The 18,661-nt window shown below is 35.3% G+C and overlaps 1 protein-coding gene across 3 annotated transcripts in view; it reads left to right on the top strand.

Moving 5' to 3' along the window:
* The window catches only part of LOC139148446 (cyclic nucleotide-gated channel beta-3-like), a 51,697-nt gene that overhangs the window by 27,729 nt on the left and 5,307 nt on the right, over window positions 1-18,661 (top strand). For all 3 annotated transcript variants that reach the window (XM_070719904.1, XM_070719903.1, XM_070719905.1), the window contains 10 exons: window positions 5,428-5,478; window positions 6,445-6,540; window positions 6,836-6,900; window positions 7,598-7,720; window positions 10,308-10,449; window positions 12,739-12,898; window positions 13,322-13,419; window positions 16,719-16,802; window positions 17,190-17,308; window positions 18,119-18,265. In XM_070719904.1, coding sequence (XP_070576005.1) covers window positions 5,428-5,478; window positions 6,445-6,540; window positions 6,836-6,900; window positions 7,598-7,720; window positions 10,308-10,449; window positions 12,739-12,898; window positions 13,322-13,419; window positions 16,719-16,802; window positions 17,190-17,308; window positions 18,119-18,265 — 1,085 coding nt within the window. The remainder of the gene's footprint in view (window positions 1-5,427; window positions 5,479-6,444; window positions 6,541-6,835; window positions 6,901-7,597; window positions 7,721-10,307; window positions 10,450-12,738; window positions 12,899-13,321; window positions 13,420-16,718; window positions 16,803-17,189; window positions 17,309-18,118; window positions 18,266-18,661) is intronic.

Here is an 18,661-nt window from a genome sequence, read left to right as displayed (position 1 = left end):
AAATTTATTTAAAGTATGATGGAAACACGTATGCGTAGCTGTATTGAAAGTAATTATTGACCAGGTTCTTTCGTGTTATAGGGATAGATGGAGTAGTGCGATAAGAAAAGTATTTTATCTTCCACTTTAAAAGAAGATATGTTAATCTGTGGAACATCTGTGTCATTTCTAGAATTATAATCTTCATTGCCTATGGGAAGGTTGAATACAATTATCTGTATTCCCAATGTGAAGATTGACTAGAATGCACAAAATCTTCTCAGGATTGTAGTGTTGATGAAACTAGCTTGAATTGCCGACAAAGTGTCTCTTATGATTGTTTTACAATATAAGGAGTACAAATCTAAATGGCTGTAAGTAACATGTTGTTCATTGTATTTTCAAAATGATATTATTAGCATAGATTGTTTAAAAGGAATGGATATAGTTTATTACCGAAAATATTTGATATGCTGTATTGCAAAAGACTGACAAACCGTTCCAGCATTTTGATCAAACTTTGAGTCATTTGTGGATATGCAGCTTGTTAGATGTTTGTGTTGGATATTTAGTTCCAGTATCTCATACAGTGTATGATGTATGTCAGGTTCAGAAAAAACCAACATTAATCAGCTGTTTTATTGAGCATGGCAATTACCGTTTCCAGTTCATACATCTGAATTATCCAACTGGGAGTAGAGTTTCTGTTTATAGCAAGCCTGCATGCTTACAGCCATTGATTGATAACATATACTTGAAAAACTGTAGACATGTTGTACTTTTTCAGACGTTGCCCTCTGTTAGTGTCAAGTGGAAAATTCTCAGTATCTTTACTCACAGATCTCTCATCAATATCTGTGAAAGCTTTATTCAATACAGTATTTCCCATCATGCAATCTATCTTTTCACAACTATAATTGAGTCATAAAACCAAACGGACCATTTTGTACTGACAGTACACTAGGTTGTCAGTTTCATCACTTTTTACATCTGTATGTGTCACTCTGTCTGTTTGTCTATATGAAATGAACAATATGTAAATTTTTGTGAGAATTTTCTTGTCTTTGGTCAAAACATCCTATCAACGCTTGTCCCATGGCTCTAAAACGCAGTTTGTAGGATTTTAGGAGTTACCTTTTTCAGATTTGTGGAAATGATGATGAAATTTTCAAATGTTTTCTCATTTTTGGTCAAGAGAAACTATTTTCTTAAAGTGCTTGTGGCATAGCTTTGAAATGAAGGCTGTGGTCGCTGGAGGTGACTAAAACTGTTTTCTTTCATATTCATGAAAATGAGGATAAAAGGTTGCGGCTGTCAATTTTTGCCAAGTTGTTTATTCAACAGAATTTGTTATGCATATTCAATATTTATGGATTCTAGCAAACTCCAGACAATGAACAGATGTCGAGAGTTATATGGTGCTATACCTTTGTAGTGCTATTCAGTTCTGATTGTTTTCAGTATAGTTTCAAATTAATTTGATCTAGATAAAAATGTACTTAAATAAACTGTAACTTTTACCCATAAAGACACACTTGAAATTTTGCTCATTTTGTTATGACAAAGTAAAATCTTTCTCTTCAGTCTGATACTGACTTCAAGCCTCTCACAAAATTGTTCATTTGGTCAGGAAATATAAAAATGGTAAATGTTCTTCAAACAGCTTCCTTTTGTAATTTTTGTAAATTGGAAAATTAAGTTCATTGAAATACAAGTATTTAATGTTTGAATGCTTCAAATTACACTAGTTTTACCTAAATTAACCCTGCTGTGCAGTAAATAACTAGCTCCGCCATCAATAACTGTTAAATAGTTCTTAGTTTGAAATGTGACTGCAGATAGTGACCTTCCCAAGTCAAATGTGGCATTAAAATGTTTGATATTTTCTGTTGAATTTAAAAGATATGGTTATTAGTGTAGGTCATTGAAATAAAGAAAAAAACACTCTACATGAAGCAGTTACTTTCAAATTCACATCTTTACTGTTGTATCGTTTTGTACAAAAGTGTTGAACAATCAGGCCATGAACAAGGTATACTACACTAAATTTTAATTGTCATGAAGCGACTATAATTTTATCAAAGGAATATTGACACGCCAGTTTTTCTGTTCTTCTCCATCTTGTAAGAGAAGCACTCTATAAATTATGATGTCAATTTACTTTGCTGGCAATATTGTCATGTTGGCTCACTGCTCAGGGCTAAGTATGATGTACTGCTCAGGGCTAAGTATGACATACTGCTCTGGGCTAAGTATGATGTTTGATCTTCAAAGAACTCAACATGACAAGTCTGATGATGTTTACAAAGAAAAATTCTATCTGCCATCATCCGTGGCAAATCAGTAAATGTAGACAACAATCTTACAGCATCCCTGTATAGGTGTTTAATATTGTGAGTTGAATGCAAAGAGCTGGCTATCTGCAGTTCTAAACCTGAAAGCTGTGATCTTTTACCAGATCCATGATGTAAATTTTATCACTGTATCTGCCAATGCGGCAGCGTTTGACTATGTTACAAGGATTAAACCATGCATGCAAACTTGTTTGTGCCATATATCTCATTGATCACTTCTAAGCCAGCATCGGTGTTTTCATTTCTTCCTAGACCTGTACCAGATAAATTCAAATGACTCACTTAATGCTTTACCTTTGTAAAGTCAATAAAATCTTCTGTGACACGAATACATAAAAAAGTTACAATCGTGTGTTGGACATACGGTAGCTACTTAAGCTATCACAAATATATATTCACAGTGGGTATAGACACTACCTTGCAGGATTTAGTGTGAGATCTTTGTTGTCTGTCACAAGAAGGATTTATCAAGTAGCAGGTCAACTGTTTGAGTTTGATCTAAAACTGCCTTAATTTCCTCAAATTTGTTTAATTTATCATCTGTCAGGTTTACAGATACATGAACTAATCAAGGGATTGTACTTGTAGTTATTTTGAACATCTCAACATGTAGCTAGCTGTCATTTCTTTACTCTGGAATTTTGAATTTTCCTTTATAACCTTGGTCAGTTTTAGTGATGTGTTATTAAAGCCAGCATGTTTTCAAATATCTATGCATGAAGTTGAAAAAAAATGCAAAATTTTCCATCAGCCTACTTCAAAGCTACTTTAACTTTTAAATAACGTCTACTTCAGTACTTGACTCATTTCATTTATTGAAAATTTTAAGAGTAACAACAGTTTCTTGTCGTAGTTTATATTAGAAAGTGTCATTTCTTGCTACTGAATTCACATTTCAATGCTGATGTAGATAAGAAGCAATGGACATCCATGCATTCCAACCAAAATTTATTTTGCCTGTCTGTCTCTCTGTCTGTCTGTTTTTACTTACTTAATTATACTTACTTTAAATACCTGCTCACTTCCTTACTTCCTTACTTAATTTACTGACTTCCTAATACTTACCTACCTGCCCTAGCCACCAACACAACAGGTAGACATGTTGAAATGTCTGATTTTCAGATTGACTGCAGGTATGTAGGAGTATCTCAAACCATACATTCCGAGTTCCAAACTCGAGTCAGACTTACAAGTCCGAGTACTCGGACTTGCATACACCGAGTTTAACTGCTTACTCGGACTTCTATACTCGAAGTACATGACATACTCTGACTTGAATACGCTGAGTAATACGTGTTCCTATAAATGCATATTTGCCAAGCTGAACAAGATGCATGATCTTTCGAAACAAAGTTATTTTATCATTCACAAAGTTTATGGCTAGCAAGGCTCAATATGTAGAAAATCTGCTCTTTAGAAGAAAAGTATTTCATTTTCACGATGTCTAGTAATCTGTTGTGCAATGTATAAACCTTTAGAAGAAAGCTGCTGCCACTGCAGCGAAGTTTTTTGAAAGATGACTTCAGTTGTCGTCAGGAGTATTGTCGGACAACTCCATGGACTCCCCCGAATGTTATTAAGATATAACATTTACAATAAATATTTAGAATAAAAGCCTGCAGTTACCGAGTTCGATATCGCACAATCGTTCCATTAGCGAAAATCAGTGCATGACGTCACAGGTCAGGTCAGGTTGTTATTTTCGACCAATTGGTCAGTCGCACTCAATTCATACCATTGACTGTGCACTGTGCTCATTTTATTTTGAAAAATTATTAGTTCATTAATTTATCATGACATAAATATGCCTAAAAAGTTTGGGCAAGTCTATCATGGCCTTATCCGCGTCCCCCAGCCTAGCCATGCTAGCGATCTTAAACCAAGGGCATGACATCACAGTTCAACAGGTCATTCAGTAATGGTGTCTGCGTTCTAATAACTCGCCCTGATGATCATGAAATGTTGTGCCCAACAAGTCATGTATCAAATCAGGATCTGATCCGGTAATGAAACGAAAAGAAAAGACAAACTCGTAATTTGCGTGACGATAGTTACACTCGACAACGACAATGACTTGAGCGTGTTGTACAAGATAAACAAATCAGAGATCACTGATCAGACAGATCGCGTTAACAACTCTTTTTCTGAGTTCATATGAGCCGACTAGAAGGACATGTATATACACTGTTTGCAAATTTTTATCACAAGATTGAGTGTTTTCTTGGGTTTTTCCAGCATTGTTTTTCTATAAGCATATTCAAGCGTATTCAAGCCAAGTAGGCTGTGTAGTCGGCACATTCAAGTCCGAGTTAGCCATTACTCGGAGTAAACAAGTCCGAGTAAGCAGTTCACTCGGCATAGATTCCAAGAACTCTCGCGTAAGTCCGACTTGGTTTTGGAACTCAGGAGTATGCTGTTGAAGGCACTCTTACATCCTCAGATTGACTGACATGTAGAAACTGACAGATAAAACGTCAAGGGCCAGTAGTTGTAGTTTTTGATGATTTATTTGTTTTGTATTTCAATTTCTAGTTCTTGTTCAACTCCCCAAAGCATATTGAAACACCTGCTAATTTGTGTTTCCACACAGCATAAGGATAGGATAAATAATTGATATAGTGCTTTGTATCAACCAGAAGATAGTCACTGGTGCTTGACGATAAATGTTACAGATCAACTCTCTCAAAAAAATGTGTAAGTTTGTCTTGAAAATGTTGACATTTACGGGGATGTACAGATATCAACTGGCAGTTGATTCCACAGGATTGTTGAAGAATAACTAAAATATCTAAAATAAAGCATCAGTACCGGTATGTGTACACTGGATTGTTGTTTACATTTGAATTCACGTCCAGACCAGGATTCACTTGTCAACAAAAACAGTGTGGTTTTAAACATGTACCGGTACAGGCTGACTTGACAAGCTGAATACCTGTACTGTGGATCTCAACATGCCATAAATGCTGTTGAAATTTAAAAAGCAAAAATAGTGGATAAAATCCTATAAAATTACATCCACCAGACCCTTCAACATACTGTTAAAAGTCTTGTGGAGGTCTTTAAAACCTTTCATTCTCATTTTTTTTTCACCCAGACTGACAAGAAATTGATGAGGTTACACTACATGACTACACGGCAATTTAAGGTGAGTATTAAAAGATGTTTAATTTGGATACTCTGCACTAAAATGTCTTCAGTGGCACTGTGCCAATGTTGTATCATAAGAACATTTAATCAAGGAGTTGTTTGAAGTAATTTGTAGCCTATACTTAAGTTCTGGCAGGTTCATTCTGATCGACTGATTTTTCACAATGAGTTTGTTGTTTTTAGCTAACATCAATACTCAAGTTAGTTTTCCCTGATGATTACTTGTGTCACATCAGGGTCACTGAACAGTCTCAGTGTCACATCAGGGTCACTTAACAGTACCATTGTCACATCAGGGTCACTGAAAAGTCCCAGTTCACACCAGGGTCACTGAACAGTCCCAGTGTGACATCAGGGTCACTGAACAGTGCCAGTGTCACATCAGGGTCACTGAACAGTCCCATTGTCACATCAGGGTCACTGAACAGTACCATTGTCACATCAGGGTCACTGAACAGTGCCAGTGTCACATCAGGGTCACTGAACAGTCCCAGTGTGACATCAGGGTCACTGAACAGTCCCAGTGTGACATCAGGGTCACTGAATAGTCCCAGTGTCACATCAGGGTCACTGAACAGTCCCAGTGTGACATCAGGGTCACTGAATAGTCCCAGTGTAAACGTCATCATCATTGAACAGTTCCACTGTTAGCTGCAAAAGTAAAGCTCAATACCTTGGTGAACAAAGACATTCTTTTTATATCTGATCATGGCAACAACAGTAAATATTTGCGTCACATCTGATTACTCGACAAGCTTTTTAATCTTTTTATTGTATAAAATACACTGTTTCGTGTTTAGTACATATTGCTGGGAAACCCCTTCCTAGAAAACAAGATCACAATAAATCATTGCATTGTGAATGGAGATTTAATATTCTGGGTTGACTGATTGATTAAGTTTCAAAGAATGATGAAAGCAAAGGAATGCACCTCCATATGCCTGACTCTTTATTTTCAACACAGATGGACTTGTTCTGTCTCCTCCCATTGGATTTGCTCTATCTGAAAGTTGGTTGCTATGGTGCAAGCACGTTTCTAAGACTACCTAGGCTGTTCAAGGTAAGTTAACAGGACTGCTCAAGTCACCAGTACTTAATTCACAGTTTCAACTGATAGTGAACAGTCAGACCTTAAGGGAAATGGACTCGCTGAACTCGGCTAGTTTATATTCCTTGTAAAACAAGTACCTTCAGGCCAGTGAAGAAAACACATTACATGTTCTAGAAATCAAACTCAAATTTTCAGCATTAATTTGTTTATCATTTTACTAGTCACACTGTGCCCTGACTGTCAATCAGGTTAAGGTTTATTTTAGATGGCTAACTTTGCATAAAATGTTGTTTTCTACCTTCAGGTACAGGCATACTTTGAGTTTGCAGAAAGGTTTGAAAATAAATCAAAGTCAGCTTGGTTGTTCAGGTAAGACAGTAAATTAGTTAAATGTTTGATTTGCTGTGCCTTCATAAAGGTACACAGAGATAAAATATTCAACTAAATGCTGCTGAATGCTAAATGCTGCTAAAGTCAATCATTTAGAAGATGATAATTATATTTTAATAAAACAAAAATTAACACTACCGTTACGAGTGGTATTAATGGATGTGATATTAATATATTCTGTTGACTGTCTATTTCATAGTTTTAATGAGCCATTTTTAAGGCGAACATAATGCTGTTCAAGTTTGCACATTGGTATTCTAAATCTACATAATTTGTACATTCTCATTCTAAATCTACATAATTTGTACATTCTCATTCTAAATCTACATCTAGATGTGCTACTTAAATGACAATAAACTCCCACTGAGATGGGGAACCACCTTTAGTAGTGAATCTGAATGAGAAATAATGTAGGGCATCATGCTTTTACAGAGATTTTTTTCAAATTGTTTATTTGTCATGGTAACAGTGATGTCTATGTACGAATTATCCTACAATTAGTTATAACATTGAAGTATTAGAAGGTGCAGTAATGACATTATTGCACTACAGCAATGTGTGTTGACGAAGGGTTGCACCCAAAATGTGCAGGTTTTAACATCTCCATTTTTACAGGTGTTTTATCTCCCGCTGGTCGGTCCGTATTTCATTGAATCACAATCTTTGTCGTCCACAGAGTCATCAAAACCATCGGATACATGCTGTATATGATTCATTTGAATACATGTTGCTACTATGCTATTTCTGTCTGGGAAGGTATTAACTCCAATGGATGGGTCTGGGATGGCAATGGTAGCAGGTATGTAAGTCATTTGCATCTCAAGTCACAAAAACAACATAAAATCCAGGTCCTTCCATGATTCATTTGATGATGTGCATATATTGCCTCTGTAGGGGAAGGCTTTGAGTAGGTTTGGACAGTTATGGTGGCATTTCCATTTATCTTGATCAGCAAGTCATCAAAGCCATTGCATGTATGCTGATGTATCCATATCATGTTATTATACCCCTCGTATTATACCAGAATGCCATATCTCTGTTGGAAAGCATTATTTCCTATCAATGGTGTTCTGCTGTGAGAAAGATTATGAATAATTCTTGTCAAGTTATCCAAACCATGCAGCTGTGTCATTTATGATGTGAATATGTCACGCTGACATTTCTAATATTTTACATATTTCACCTCTCTGTGAGAATGCTGTGTTAGCAATGAATCACCTCCTGCTGCCAAATGGTATGGCATTGGCAAATCATCAAAAATAATATCTGTGCACTACTCATAATTATTTGATTATATGCAAATGATGTATGTTCTACTCTGAGTATTCATACATCATTTTCAATAAAAAAGTTTCGGACATACAATAAATGGTACCAGGTATTTAAAGTGTTTCTGAATAAGTCATCAAAACCATCAAATGAATAATGTAGTTCTGTATGCGGAATACCAGGTACAATTGGTAACTATTTCTTGATAGTACAATATTCTAATAAAACCATGTGTAACAAAAATTTACACGGTATTATTATGTTCTATGAATTAGGTCTCTCTGCAAATAATCTTCCCTTAGTCATCAAAACCATCCAATATATTCTGTCTCTAATTTATTTAAATAAAGTAGGCTATGCTTTACTTCCTTTGAAGAGGGAAGCATTAAAATCTAGTTGATGGTCGCTTTTTATTTCATGTAATCAGTTTAGTCTTCAGTGTTTTCAAAGTTGTAATTGAAGGAGAATACTAAAAAGTAAAGGAGAGTTTGTTTCAAGGTAGAATATGCCTCGGGCACAGATGTTTAGACTCTCAAACTTTTCAAGTTCTTTTCTGATCTATGACTTGTTTGTTTTGAAGCCCTCTGAGTAAGAAAAACTTTCTCAGTCTTTAACTGTTTTTGAAAATCAAATATTTTAATTTTCTTCATTGAGTTAACACAGGGATGGCAGCCATTTTGAATTTAAAATAGCAGTAAATCTTCAAATTGGTTATTTGTTTCTCTAGTGCCAAACTTTGCATGGTGACTTCCAATTTTTATTCTTCATTTAGAAAGTTAGTGGCTGAACGAATGCTTGTGGAAAATTTGAGGGAAAGTTTAAGCCTTTTATTTTCTTGGCACATACCACCTTAAGTATTGAGTATCTGATTATCAAAGTATTTAATATCAAAAGTAATAACCACTTCAAGTCTTCATTGTTAATACATGATTTTTTATTGACGATTAAAAACTCTCATAGTTAACTCTGTCAGTGCTTCAATCATACTGGAAAAAAATTAAGTACTTTGTAATCTCAGATTTTGTATTCTCTCACACTCCCATATTAGTGACAAGACCATCACATGAGCATAAACTGTTGATACATTGTAAAGTGTGATGCTCTTAACATTTGGCAGTCAACAGTTTAAGAAATATGTGAAAAATGACAGTTCTGTTCTTCGATTTCATTGTGAATGATATTTCTATGAAAGGATGTCAATAATTGTTAAGAATAAAGTTTCTCACTCGCAGCTGTGAATTCACATCTCTATGTTTTCAAATACTGTGCATGTTCAATTACATATAAAAGACGTTTCATCAGTAGCTGATAAGAATGTACAGACAGTGTGTATCTGACTTGTAACTCCCCAAGGTGTCTGCAGCATATCATTGACATGCAACTCTTGACAGTACTTAAGATTATCCAAATTACACTTCTTTTAAAAGAGCACTTATCAGCAAGGGTTTCAAACTAAATTCTCACAATGCGATGCACTTTCACTGTTGTACAAGTGTCATTCGCTATCAAAAGTACAAGATCTTGCAAACTGTCAGAAACGCAGCCATTAAAGCTCAGGGGAAATTGGCAGAGAGTTGTGAAAATTGAACACGATATGTCAATGTTTCATTTGTATTCACAACACTGATCCTAAAGGACCTCGTGTGTGACATCTTTGAGAAGAATCAGTTCAGTGAAATCATGAATAATTCATAATCAGTATATTCACAATACATACATACACTCCTATCAACCTTATTTTTGTGCATCGGTCAATCTTTCCATCACCAAAAGTCCATTACATCCGTTATAATTTAGGGGACAAAAAATGCTTTTACAATTTCTGCTAAAATTGACACTTAATTGTTATCATTGTATAATCTCTTCAGATATCCTTGAATCAAAATATTTTCAGCTTGAGTCTGATTAGTATGTCTCTTTCCTTACAAATTAATTTAGTATTCTCTGGAAATTACTGTAAATAATCGAGAGCTTTTAATGTAGCCATGGCTACAAGCAGATTATCTTCTTATAAATAAAAAGCCAAAGAAACAGCCATACAGTAAACACAATATTCTTTAGAATGTACATTTTTCAATGGATCTGATCAAGTGCTCTCTAATGTTTAACTCTTACAGTTACATCCGCTGTTGTTACCGGGCAACGAAGACCTTGATCACTATCGGCAACCTACCAGATCCAGAGACAACTTTTGAAATTTTCTTCATGAACGTAGATTTCATCATCGGCATTTTTGTCTTTGCCACAATCATCGGTCAGGTATTGGATTTCTTCACCTTTTACTTGTCTCACACTTATTGTGGTTCTGTAGGAACAATGTAACCATACAACTTTTAATATATCACTGCCATACAGTTCATGCGGTATTTTTGTTAAGACAATATCACCTGGTAACAGCTGTGTCTTCATTTGAAGATGACAACACACGGAAAACATGACAAAAGTGGTAGAGGATGAAAGTGTGTTCGACCAGAGTTCCCGTTATTAAGAAAATCATCTTTATTTATTATACCAAAATTTCAGCTGTGCGCAAACTGCCTCCTACAAGGTAAAACTAATGGACAAGACAAATAAAAAACAATGAAAATGATAAAGTAGCGACGGGTATTTGATAGAACACAGTGAAAGGTATTGGAGAGTAAGTTAACGGTAAAAATGTTTAGAAACTTGAAAAATAGCACAGTAAACTGTTGGGCTGAATTGAAGTGAGAAATACACAAATGATGCAAGGATACAATTATAAAGTAGAACAGTTTTAGAAAGAAGATGATCCACATGCTGAACTTGTTACCAGAATTTCCCAGGTGTCATAGTGGTTTCGTCAAAGGCAATACATGCATGTAAAGTTATCAGTCAATTCATAATATATCATTTTCCGGGTGTCCAAACCTTGGCAAAAATATATACTGTTATGTATTTGCACAATGTAAGTGGCATAACTATCTTTGATGTCAAAGTATCTGCACCAGACTTCTAGTGAAACTGATGTAAATGTCCTATCCCATGCAGTTAGCTTTTAGCACAGCCAAACCTTCCTGAGATTTGTTTGTTGCTATTGGCAACTAGAATTGCAGTGAGATTTGAGTCAGCCTTGAAATATGATCAATTTACATCTTTAGGATTTTGAATCAGAAATGAATGCAAAAAAAGCAATTTTGTTTTGTTATTTTTCATGCTTCCTGTGTGATTGTGAATTTCAATTCAATGCTGCATCCTTGTAGACACTGAAACTGCACAATGCTTTAACAGATATTGATGGCTTCCTTTTACTTCCAAAGTCATTTGTGACAATTTGAGACTGATAGTATGAACAGTTCCCCAAATACAAACCTAAATTGATACAGGGTTTTGATGGATATTACCAGATCCATGAAAAATTGTGGACAAGGATAGAATGTGAAATTGAAAAATTTCAAGGTTTTCCTAGATGTGCACTGAACTGTGTATCTATCAATTTGGTGTATACAGAAAAAACATTGCAAACATATACATCTATGTTGACATACTGAACTAAGTCCATCAAAATATTGTCATTGATAGTTATTTTAATCAGCAATGCTGATTGCAAGTTCATTCATGTACACAGAGATTGTACTATTTTTATGGCAAAATGATGATTGCAAGTATATGAAACATTTGTCAGTCAGTATCGGCTGTGCCGTATCCTAACTTGGTTAATGTTTAATGTTTAACACAGTTTTCTGTGATACTTTTCAGCTTTTAACATATGTTACCTGAAAAGAGTGTTCATAATGTGTTTCAAGGGGATAGCATTTACGATGTGTGATTATTTTTTCCAGCATTTCTGTGTTTGCATTGTGACACACTGTAAAAACCCTGTAACCTAATTTTAAACCTCAATACATTATTGGTATTGAAAAAATATTGAATGCATATCTTAATTTTTCACTAACCTAGAAAACAATTTATAGCTGCCTGTTTTGTGTACTCTACTAAAATAATGCATGATTTGATCTCTTTCTTAGAGCAGAACGTAACAGATATTTAACAATCACTGAAAATTTCAAAAAATCTACTGAGCTTCAAATGTAGTGTTTCACATCCATGTTAGTTTGTACTCAAAGCAAAATAATATTAATGGTGTCAGGTCACATCAAACAGTTGTTACAATAATCATTATCCTTAGGTGCCTTGAGAACACACATGAAATTGATCAATGTGGTCACCAAGGGCAACAATCGTCTTCAAACGACCTGTAAATGATTCCATAATCAATCATTGCGGTAGTTGTTGCAGTCAGGCAGCAATGCCGTGTGTTTCAGTGACACCATGCAATTCACATGTCAGAAATCAAGACACACACAATTTGTTAAAGATCAGCAGGTATCATCGTAAACTTTCTTGATCACAAGTGATCTGTTCAGATCCCATCTGTTCTCTTACAATGGAAGCTCATCATTTTACAAAATAAAAAAAAACCAGTAAAATTTAATTACCTGGCACTAATTCACCTGACTGACTCAAAAGAATTTGAATGCATCATGTAGGATGATGGCATATTATATCCTTGTACAACTGTCTTTCCAGATGAGGGATATTCTGGGAGCAGCTAGAGCCACCAAGGAAGCATTCCGGAGAAGAATGGACAACACTATGAGACTGTTGAATAACTGGAAAATACCGGAAAAGGCACAGAAAAGAGTCCGCATGTGGTATCTTTACAATTGGGAAAGAGGAGAATTATTAGGTATGCTGTAAACACTGAACCTATAGAAAAGCATTCAACCATTATTACTGTAAGTTGTGAAATACTTTGTACTGTAAAATTCCAGCAGAATTGGCTTATGTTGCTTATCCTATTGGCAATACAGTACAGTGGACATTGTTTTTGGTTGTGTAAAATTGTTGCAAGTCCATAAATTACAGCCATGAACTGATAAAAAAAAAATCACAATTCTGTCAACAGTTGAACTTGATAGTGCACATAATACATCGTAGGTATTTGCTGTCCACACAATAATTTGTGGATTATTTTGAAATACTTGTCAGACGTAAAATAAAACTGAAAAAATGACATCATCAGGACTTCAGAAAATATCATTCAAGTTGTAGAATGTGTCATTGATTAGAAAGGCATTTCATCAGGTGTTTCTGTCTTTTGTGAATTCAGATGAGAAAGAAGTAATGGAAGCTGTTCCTATTAAAATGCAGACTGACTTGGCCATCCATGTACACATGGGAACTCTCAGCAAAGTCTCTCTCTTTCAGGTGAGTTCATCACAGTAATTCTTACAGAAGCATTCAGGCCTTAAAAGGTACTTGAAGTAGCAGATGAAAGAACCAAGGGACACTTTGAACAGAAACTGTGATATATGAGTAACTACCAGTTTGAAATTGTTTATGAGAAATTACAATAACCGAAATGATAAATTCTGAAGACCTCCAGTCAAGACTTCACAAAATCAAATAACTATTCCTAGTGTTCACCTCAATTGTTGAAAGCTGTATTGTTTTGAAAGGAAAACATTTTATGAAAAAGATAGTCATCAATGTACATTCTTATTGAATTTAATTGACTTTTATTTGAACACAAGACTCTGTACTCTTGACAAACGGAACATGTTGTAACTGTCAGATTTCTCAGTGTTAACAATTCACAGTTGTCATCTCTGAATTAAGAAAAAAAAATTGTTGAACACAGGCATTGGCATTACCATCAATCTTGTTCTTCAACAATGCAAAATCAAAGATTGTACAAGACATTGAAAAATGAGGCCATCAATGAATCCCATTACACTGTGTGTTTTTAATGCTCTCAATTTACTTTGTAAAGTCTGATAAAGCAAACCATATATTACCAGTTAAGCATGTTCAATTTCAACATCAGAGGAAATGTTTCTATACTACAAGAATTTAGTAGCTTTTTTCGCAAAGAATAACTCTTAAGTATCTATTTATGTAAATTTACTTATTCACTCAAATTTATTTATTTCTATAGCAAAGGTAGCCTGGTGAACTCTAAGATTTTATCTCCTCACGGCCCTCAAGATTCAGAAATCTGAAATAGAATATCCATCTTAAACATCTTAAAAGGACAAATACAAGATCTGAAAATCTACACAAAAGACGTTTAAATTCTTCCAAATAATGTTTCACATGATTGCTGTTAAAAGAGACAGTCTTGGAATCAAACCATTATTGTGTGGTACTGCTATGCTGACTTGGAATAGACCAATATTGTTTGGTACTGCTGTGCTGTCTTGAAATAGACCGATATTGTATGGTTACATAGCTCTATGATGTTAACTCTTCCAGTTCATCATTTCAACAAATATTTTCCCCAGGCACTGTCAATGTTAACAAGCAATTGTTTGCTAAAAAAGAAAAAAACTCTTTTCTAAAGCCAGAAGTTAGCCACACAGATAATGAACTTCTGGAATGGAATAAAACATTTGGTATTATTACCTCAGTATGACCAGTTCCATATTAGTTTTACCATTCCAATATCAGTATTATCATTCCCATATCAGTATTACCAGTCCCATATCAGTATTAACAGTCCCATATCAGTATTACCAGTCCCACATCAGTATTACCAGTCCCATATCAGTATTACCAGTCCCACATCAGTTACCAGTCCCATATCAGTATGACTAGTCCCACATCAGTATTACCAGTCCCATATCAGTATTACAGTTACAGTACCAATGATTTTGACGATGAGATACAGCTGGATATTGATACACTACCTAATTAGGTTTGTCAGTTTGCTCTCAAATTTACCCTTTTCCTGGTCAACTTTTACAACTTTGCGCCAACATCAGACAGACTAAAACAGCAGGTGACGCAGCAAGATGTCTGTAAACTAATTTACTATGTAGTATGTTTATATCTTTACAGCAGCTATCAGTTTCAATGGTGACACACACAGAGACTGGTTGCCAAGTTTTACAAGCAGTTCAAATTCACGGAGAGGTGGTAAAAGAACGACGTTACTGCAAATTTAGACACAGAGGACAGTGTTCTTTGTAGTTGAATATCAATAAAGTTCATGACTTCAAAAATAATAGAGTGATATGTAAAATGAACAAACTTTACTTTGGTTATCAACAAATGAATGACACCACATTTCTCAATGAGCTGACATCGGGGCCTACTTCAGTACGAAGTCAGGAGGTGTTTGTTAAGCGCCTTTGAAATTGAGGAGAGGGAGGGAAGGGTTTCTTCGGAACATACCCCGTGAACCAATAAATTCTGCCGTATCTCACGCCCATAAATGCTTGGTTTTACACTTTTGTAGTATTCAATATGCTCCAGAACATTTGCAGTCAGTTTTTTTACCGATGTTCCAGATGATTTGCCTGGCAAGAAACTGCCAGTTTTCAATTAAGTACCGCAAAACAATGTTGTTGGCCGTTTGCTTTGAAATACCACCACAATGTTTACCAATTTCTGAAAATGACAGACCGTTTAAATACAACTGAACAATCTTCTCTCTCACTTCAGCTGGTGTCGTCCGGGAGCCATCCATGTTGCGTTTTTTGTCTGGTTCAACGTCTGTTTGTACAAATGTACAGATCATTACGCCAGTGAAACTGATAGCTGCTAATTACATGTCAGCGTATGTATACAAAGCCCCACCATGGTTGGCAATACCAGAACATCTCGTCGTCTGAGTTTTATTAGACTAGAAAGTTGCTGACTCAAAGCCCTGACTTCCAGACATTGCTATCGCTACTCAAACATTCTGATTCTTTCAGATCGATTTGTGTTGTTAGTTTTAGATTTTGTTTGAAGTCATGAACTTTATTGATATTCAACTACAAAGAACACTGTCCTCCGAGTCTAAATTTGCAGTAACGTAGTTCTTTTACCACCTCTCCGTGAATTTGAACTGCTTGTAAAACTTGGCAACCAGTCTCTGTGTGTGTCACCATTGAAACTGATAGCTGCTGTAAAGATATAAACATACTACATAGTAAATTAGTTTACAGACATCTTGCTGCGTCACCTGCTGTTTTAGTCTGTCTGATGTTGGCGCAAAGTTGTAAAAGTTGACCAGGAAAAGGGTAAATTTGAGAGCAAACTGACAAACCTAATTAGGTAGTGTATCAATATCCAGCTGTATCTCATCGTCAAAATCATTGGTACTGTAACTGTAACAGTCCCACATCAGTATTACCAGTCCCATATCAGTATGACCAGTATGTTGGCACTTTATAATGAAAGTCTAAACGGTGATGTCATGCCATAGAGCGGAATAAGTGGCGCTGGTGGAATCAGCAGCTGAATAACATAAGGGCATTGTTTAAGATCTGGTGTGTCTTGTTACTTTTCAAATATTTTATCTGTTGCAACACAGCGACCTTTTTATCTTTGTGAATATCCTCAAACACCTTCCTCCTTTGCTGTTTTTAACAGTTTTAGCAAAATATGAAGTTACATAAAACATGAAGGTCACAACTTACTCATTATTGTCAAAACACTTGACTCCCCGATTTCTGTCATTTCAAGGCAGAGACGCTATTGTTCAATAATGTATGACTCTTTGAATGTATTGGTTTCAGGACTGTGATAAAATGTTACTGAGGGATCTGGTATTAAAGCTAAGACCTGTCTTATATCTTCCTGGTGATTACATTTGTACCAAGGTAAGTCCATCATTTGTCTTGCTACACATCCAATACACTTGTCACTTATAAAACATTGACTGGATTACCTTCAAATTCATGACAACGACCAATGGCAGGCTGAATAACTCTTGGATCAGAAACTGAAGCTGAAGAACCAATCTCAAGAGGGCGCTGTCCACACTACATTTTATATTTGTGTGGGCAATATGAATATTATCTCTCTGATCAAAGCAATGCTTTACATAAAAAATCGTAATATTAGCCTGTGAGAGGTCAGAGGTCAGGTTGAGCTTTTACCACTCATACCCTAACTGCTCTGAGCTTCTTGTTCATTAAATACACCTAGAATTTCAAATTAAGAATTCGTACTTGCATATTTTCATGTTGCATATTTTCATGTTGCAGGGTGAGGTTGGCAAGGAAATGTACATTGTAAACAGCGGTATAGTTCAAGTCATGGGTGGACCAGATGGAACTAAAGTGTTAGCAACACTACATCCAGGAAGTGTCTTTGGTGAAATCAGGTTGGAATTACTATTTTTAAGTCTGTATTTTTGTTATTGGTAGTGAGTTATAAAATGTGTGTCTTCTCAATGAGATATAGTCATGAAGGCTCTTTTTATCACTGCAAACAGAAATTCTGTAAACTTGCTGTTCATGAAGTGATATGCACTGCCTCAAAATTAAAAGGCTTAAACTTTTGCTCAAACTTTCCTCAACGAAACCTTCAACCAGTGCTTTGACAAATCAGGGGCCACTGTGCAAGTTTCGTACTGGCGAAAAACTTGCCTACTTATTAATGTAATATTTGCCAATATTTGAAATTCCAAATGGTAGCTATGCCTGTGTTTACTCAGTTTGGAAAAATTAAATTTTTCATTTTCACAAACTGAGATGGTAAAAACTTTACTTACTACAAGAGTCTAAATAAACCAAAACAAGCAGTAGACCAGGGATGTATTGTAAAAACTGGAGAATCTGAATATCTATCCACTTGGCACATTCTACCCTAATTGAACACAAGACAAAACTTATCCAGGTAAAATGTAAAATGAGATGAATGGACAAAACAAGTAGTATTATTTTTGATGCGCATTATAAAAAATTATTAATCTACCTTATGCAGTTATTCAGAAAGTAAAAATAATTACAATCTTTTGTTATAGAAGTAACCGAGCATTACGAACAAATACCTGGAAGTCCTTTAACATTCATTGAAAACCATTTGACAGCCTCGTAAAAGATGGAGGGCAGTGGAAGTTTTGAACTCTGAAGTGATACTGCCCTTTATGTTTATAGCGAATTTAATTTTGTTTTTTAATTGTTTCTGGCAGTCTCCTTGCAATGGGAGGTGGAAATCGCCGAACAGCTGATGTCATCTCTCCAGGTTTTGCTAATTTGTTTGTGCTGAACAAACAGGATCTGCAAGAAGCCATTGTCAACTATCCTGAAGCTCAGGAAAGCTTGAAAAGGAAGGCCAAGTAAGATGAACATCTTTATTCACTCTGTATGCTGTTTATTCACCGTCAGATTTACTACAGATCAACTGTCACTTTTGCGATGAAGTCTGATCCATATTGACTCTCCATACTAATCCATCTAAGAGTGAAGTTGAATGTTTGTTGAAGGCTGTAGGCAATAGTATTAAATACACTAACCAAGTCAAAGAACAATTTTATTATTTGCTTAGTTTTAATTGCAATACTTTGAAGTAAGGTATCATACAAGATGACTGCAACTATTGAATGTTTTCAAATTTTAATTAAAGGCATATGACCATTATTGAAAATCATTTTTTCTTGCAGTGTTAAAGTGTTGTTGATTGGTCTTCAAGTGTTGTTGATGTTGATACTGTACATGTGTGAACAAAGTAGGGG

This window comes from Ptychodera flava, chromosome 13, assembly GCF_041260155.1.
Source record: "Ptychodera flava strain L36383 chromosome 13, AS_Pfla_20210202, whole genome shotgun sequence".
NCBI lineage: Eukaryota > Metazoa > Hemichordata > Enteropneusta > Ptychoderidae > Ptychodera > Ptychodera flava.
This window is presented reverse-complemented; position numbering and strand designations above follow the sequence as displayed.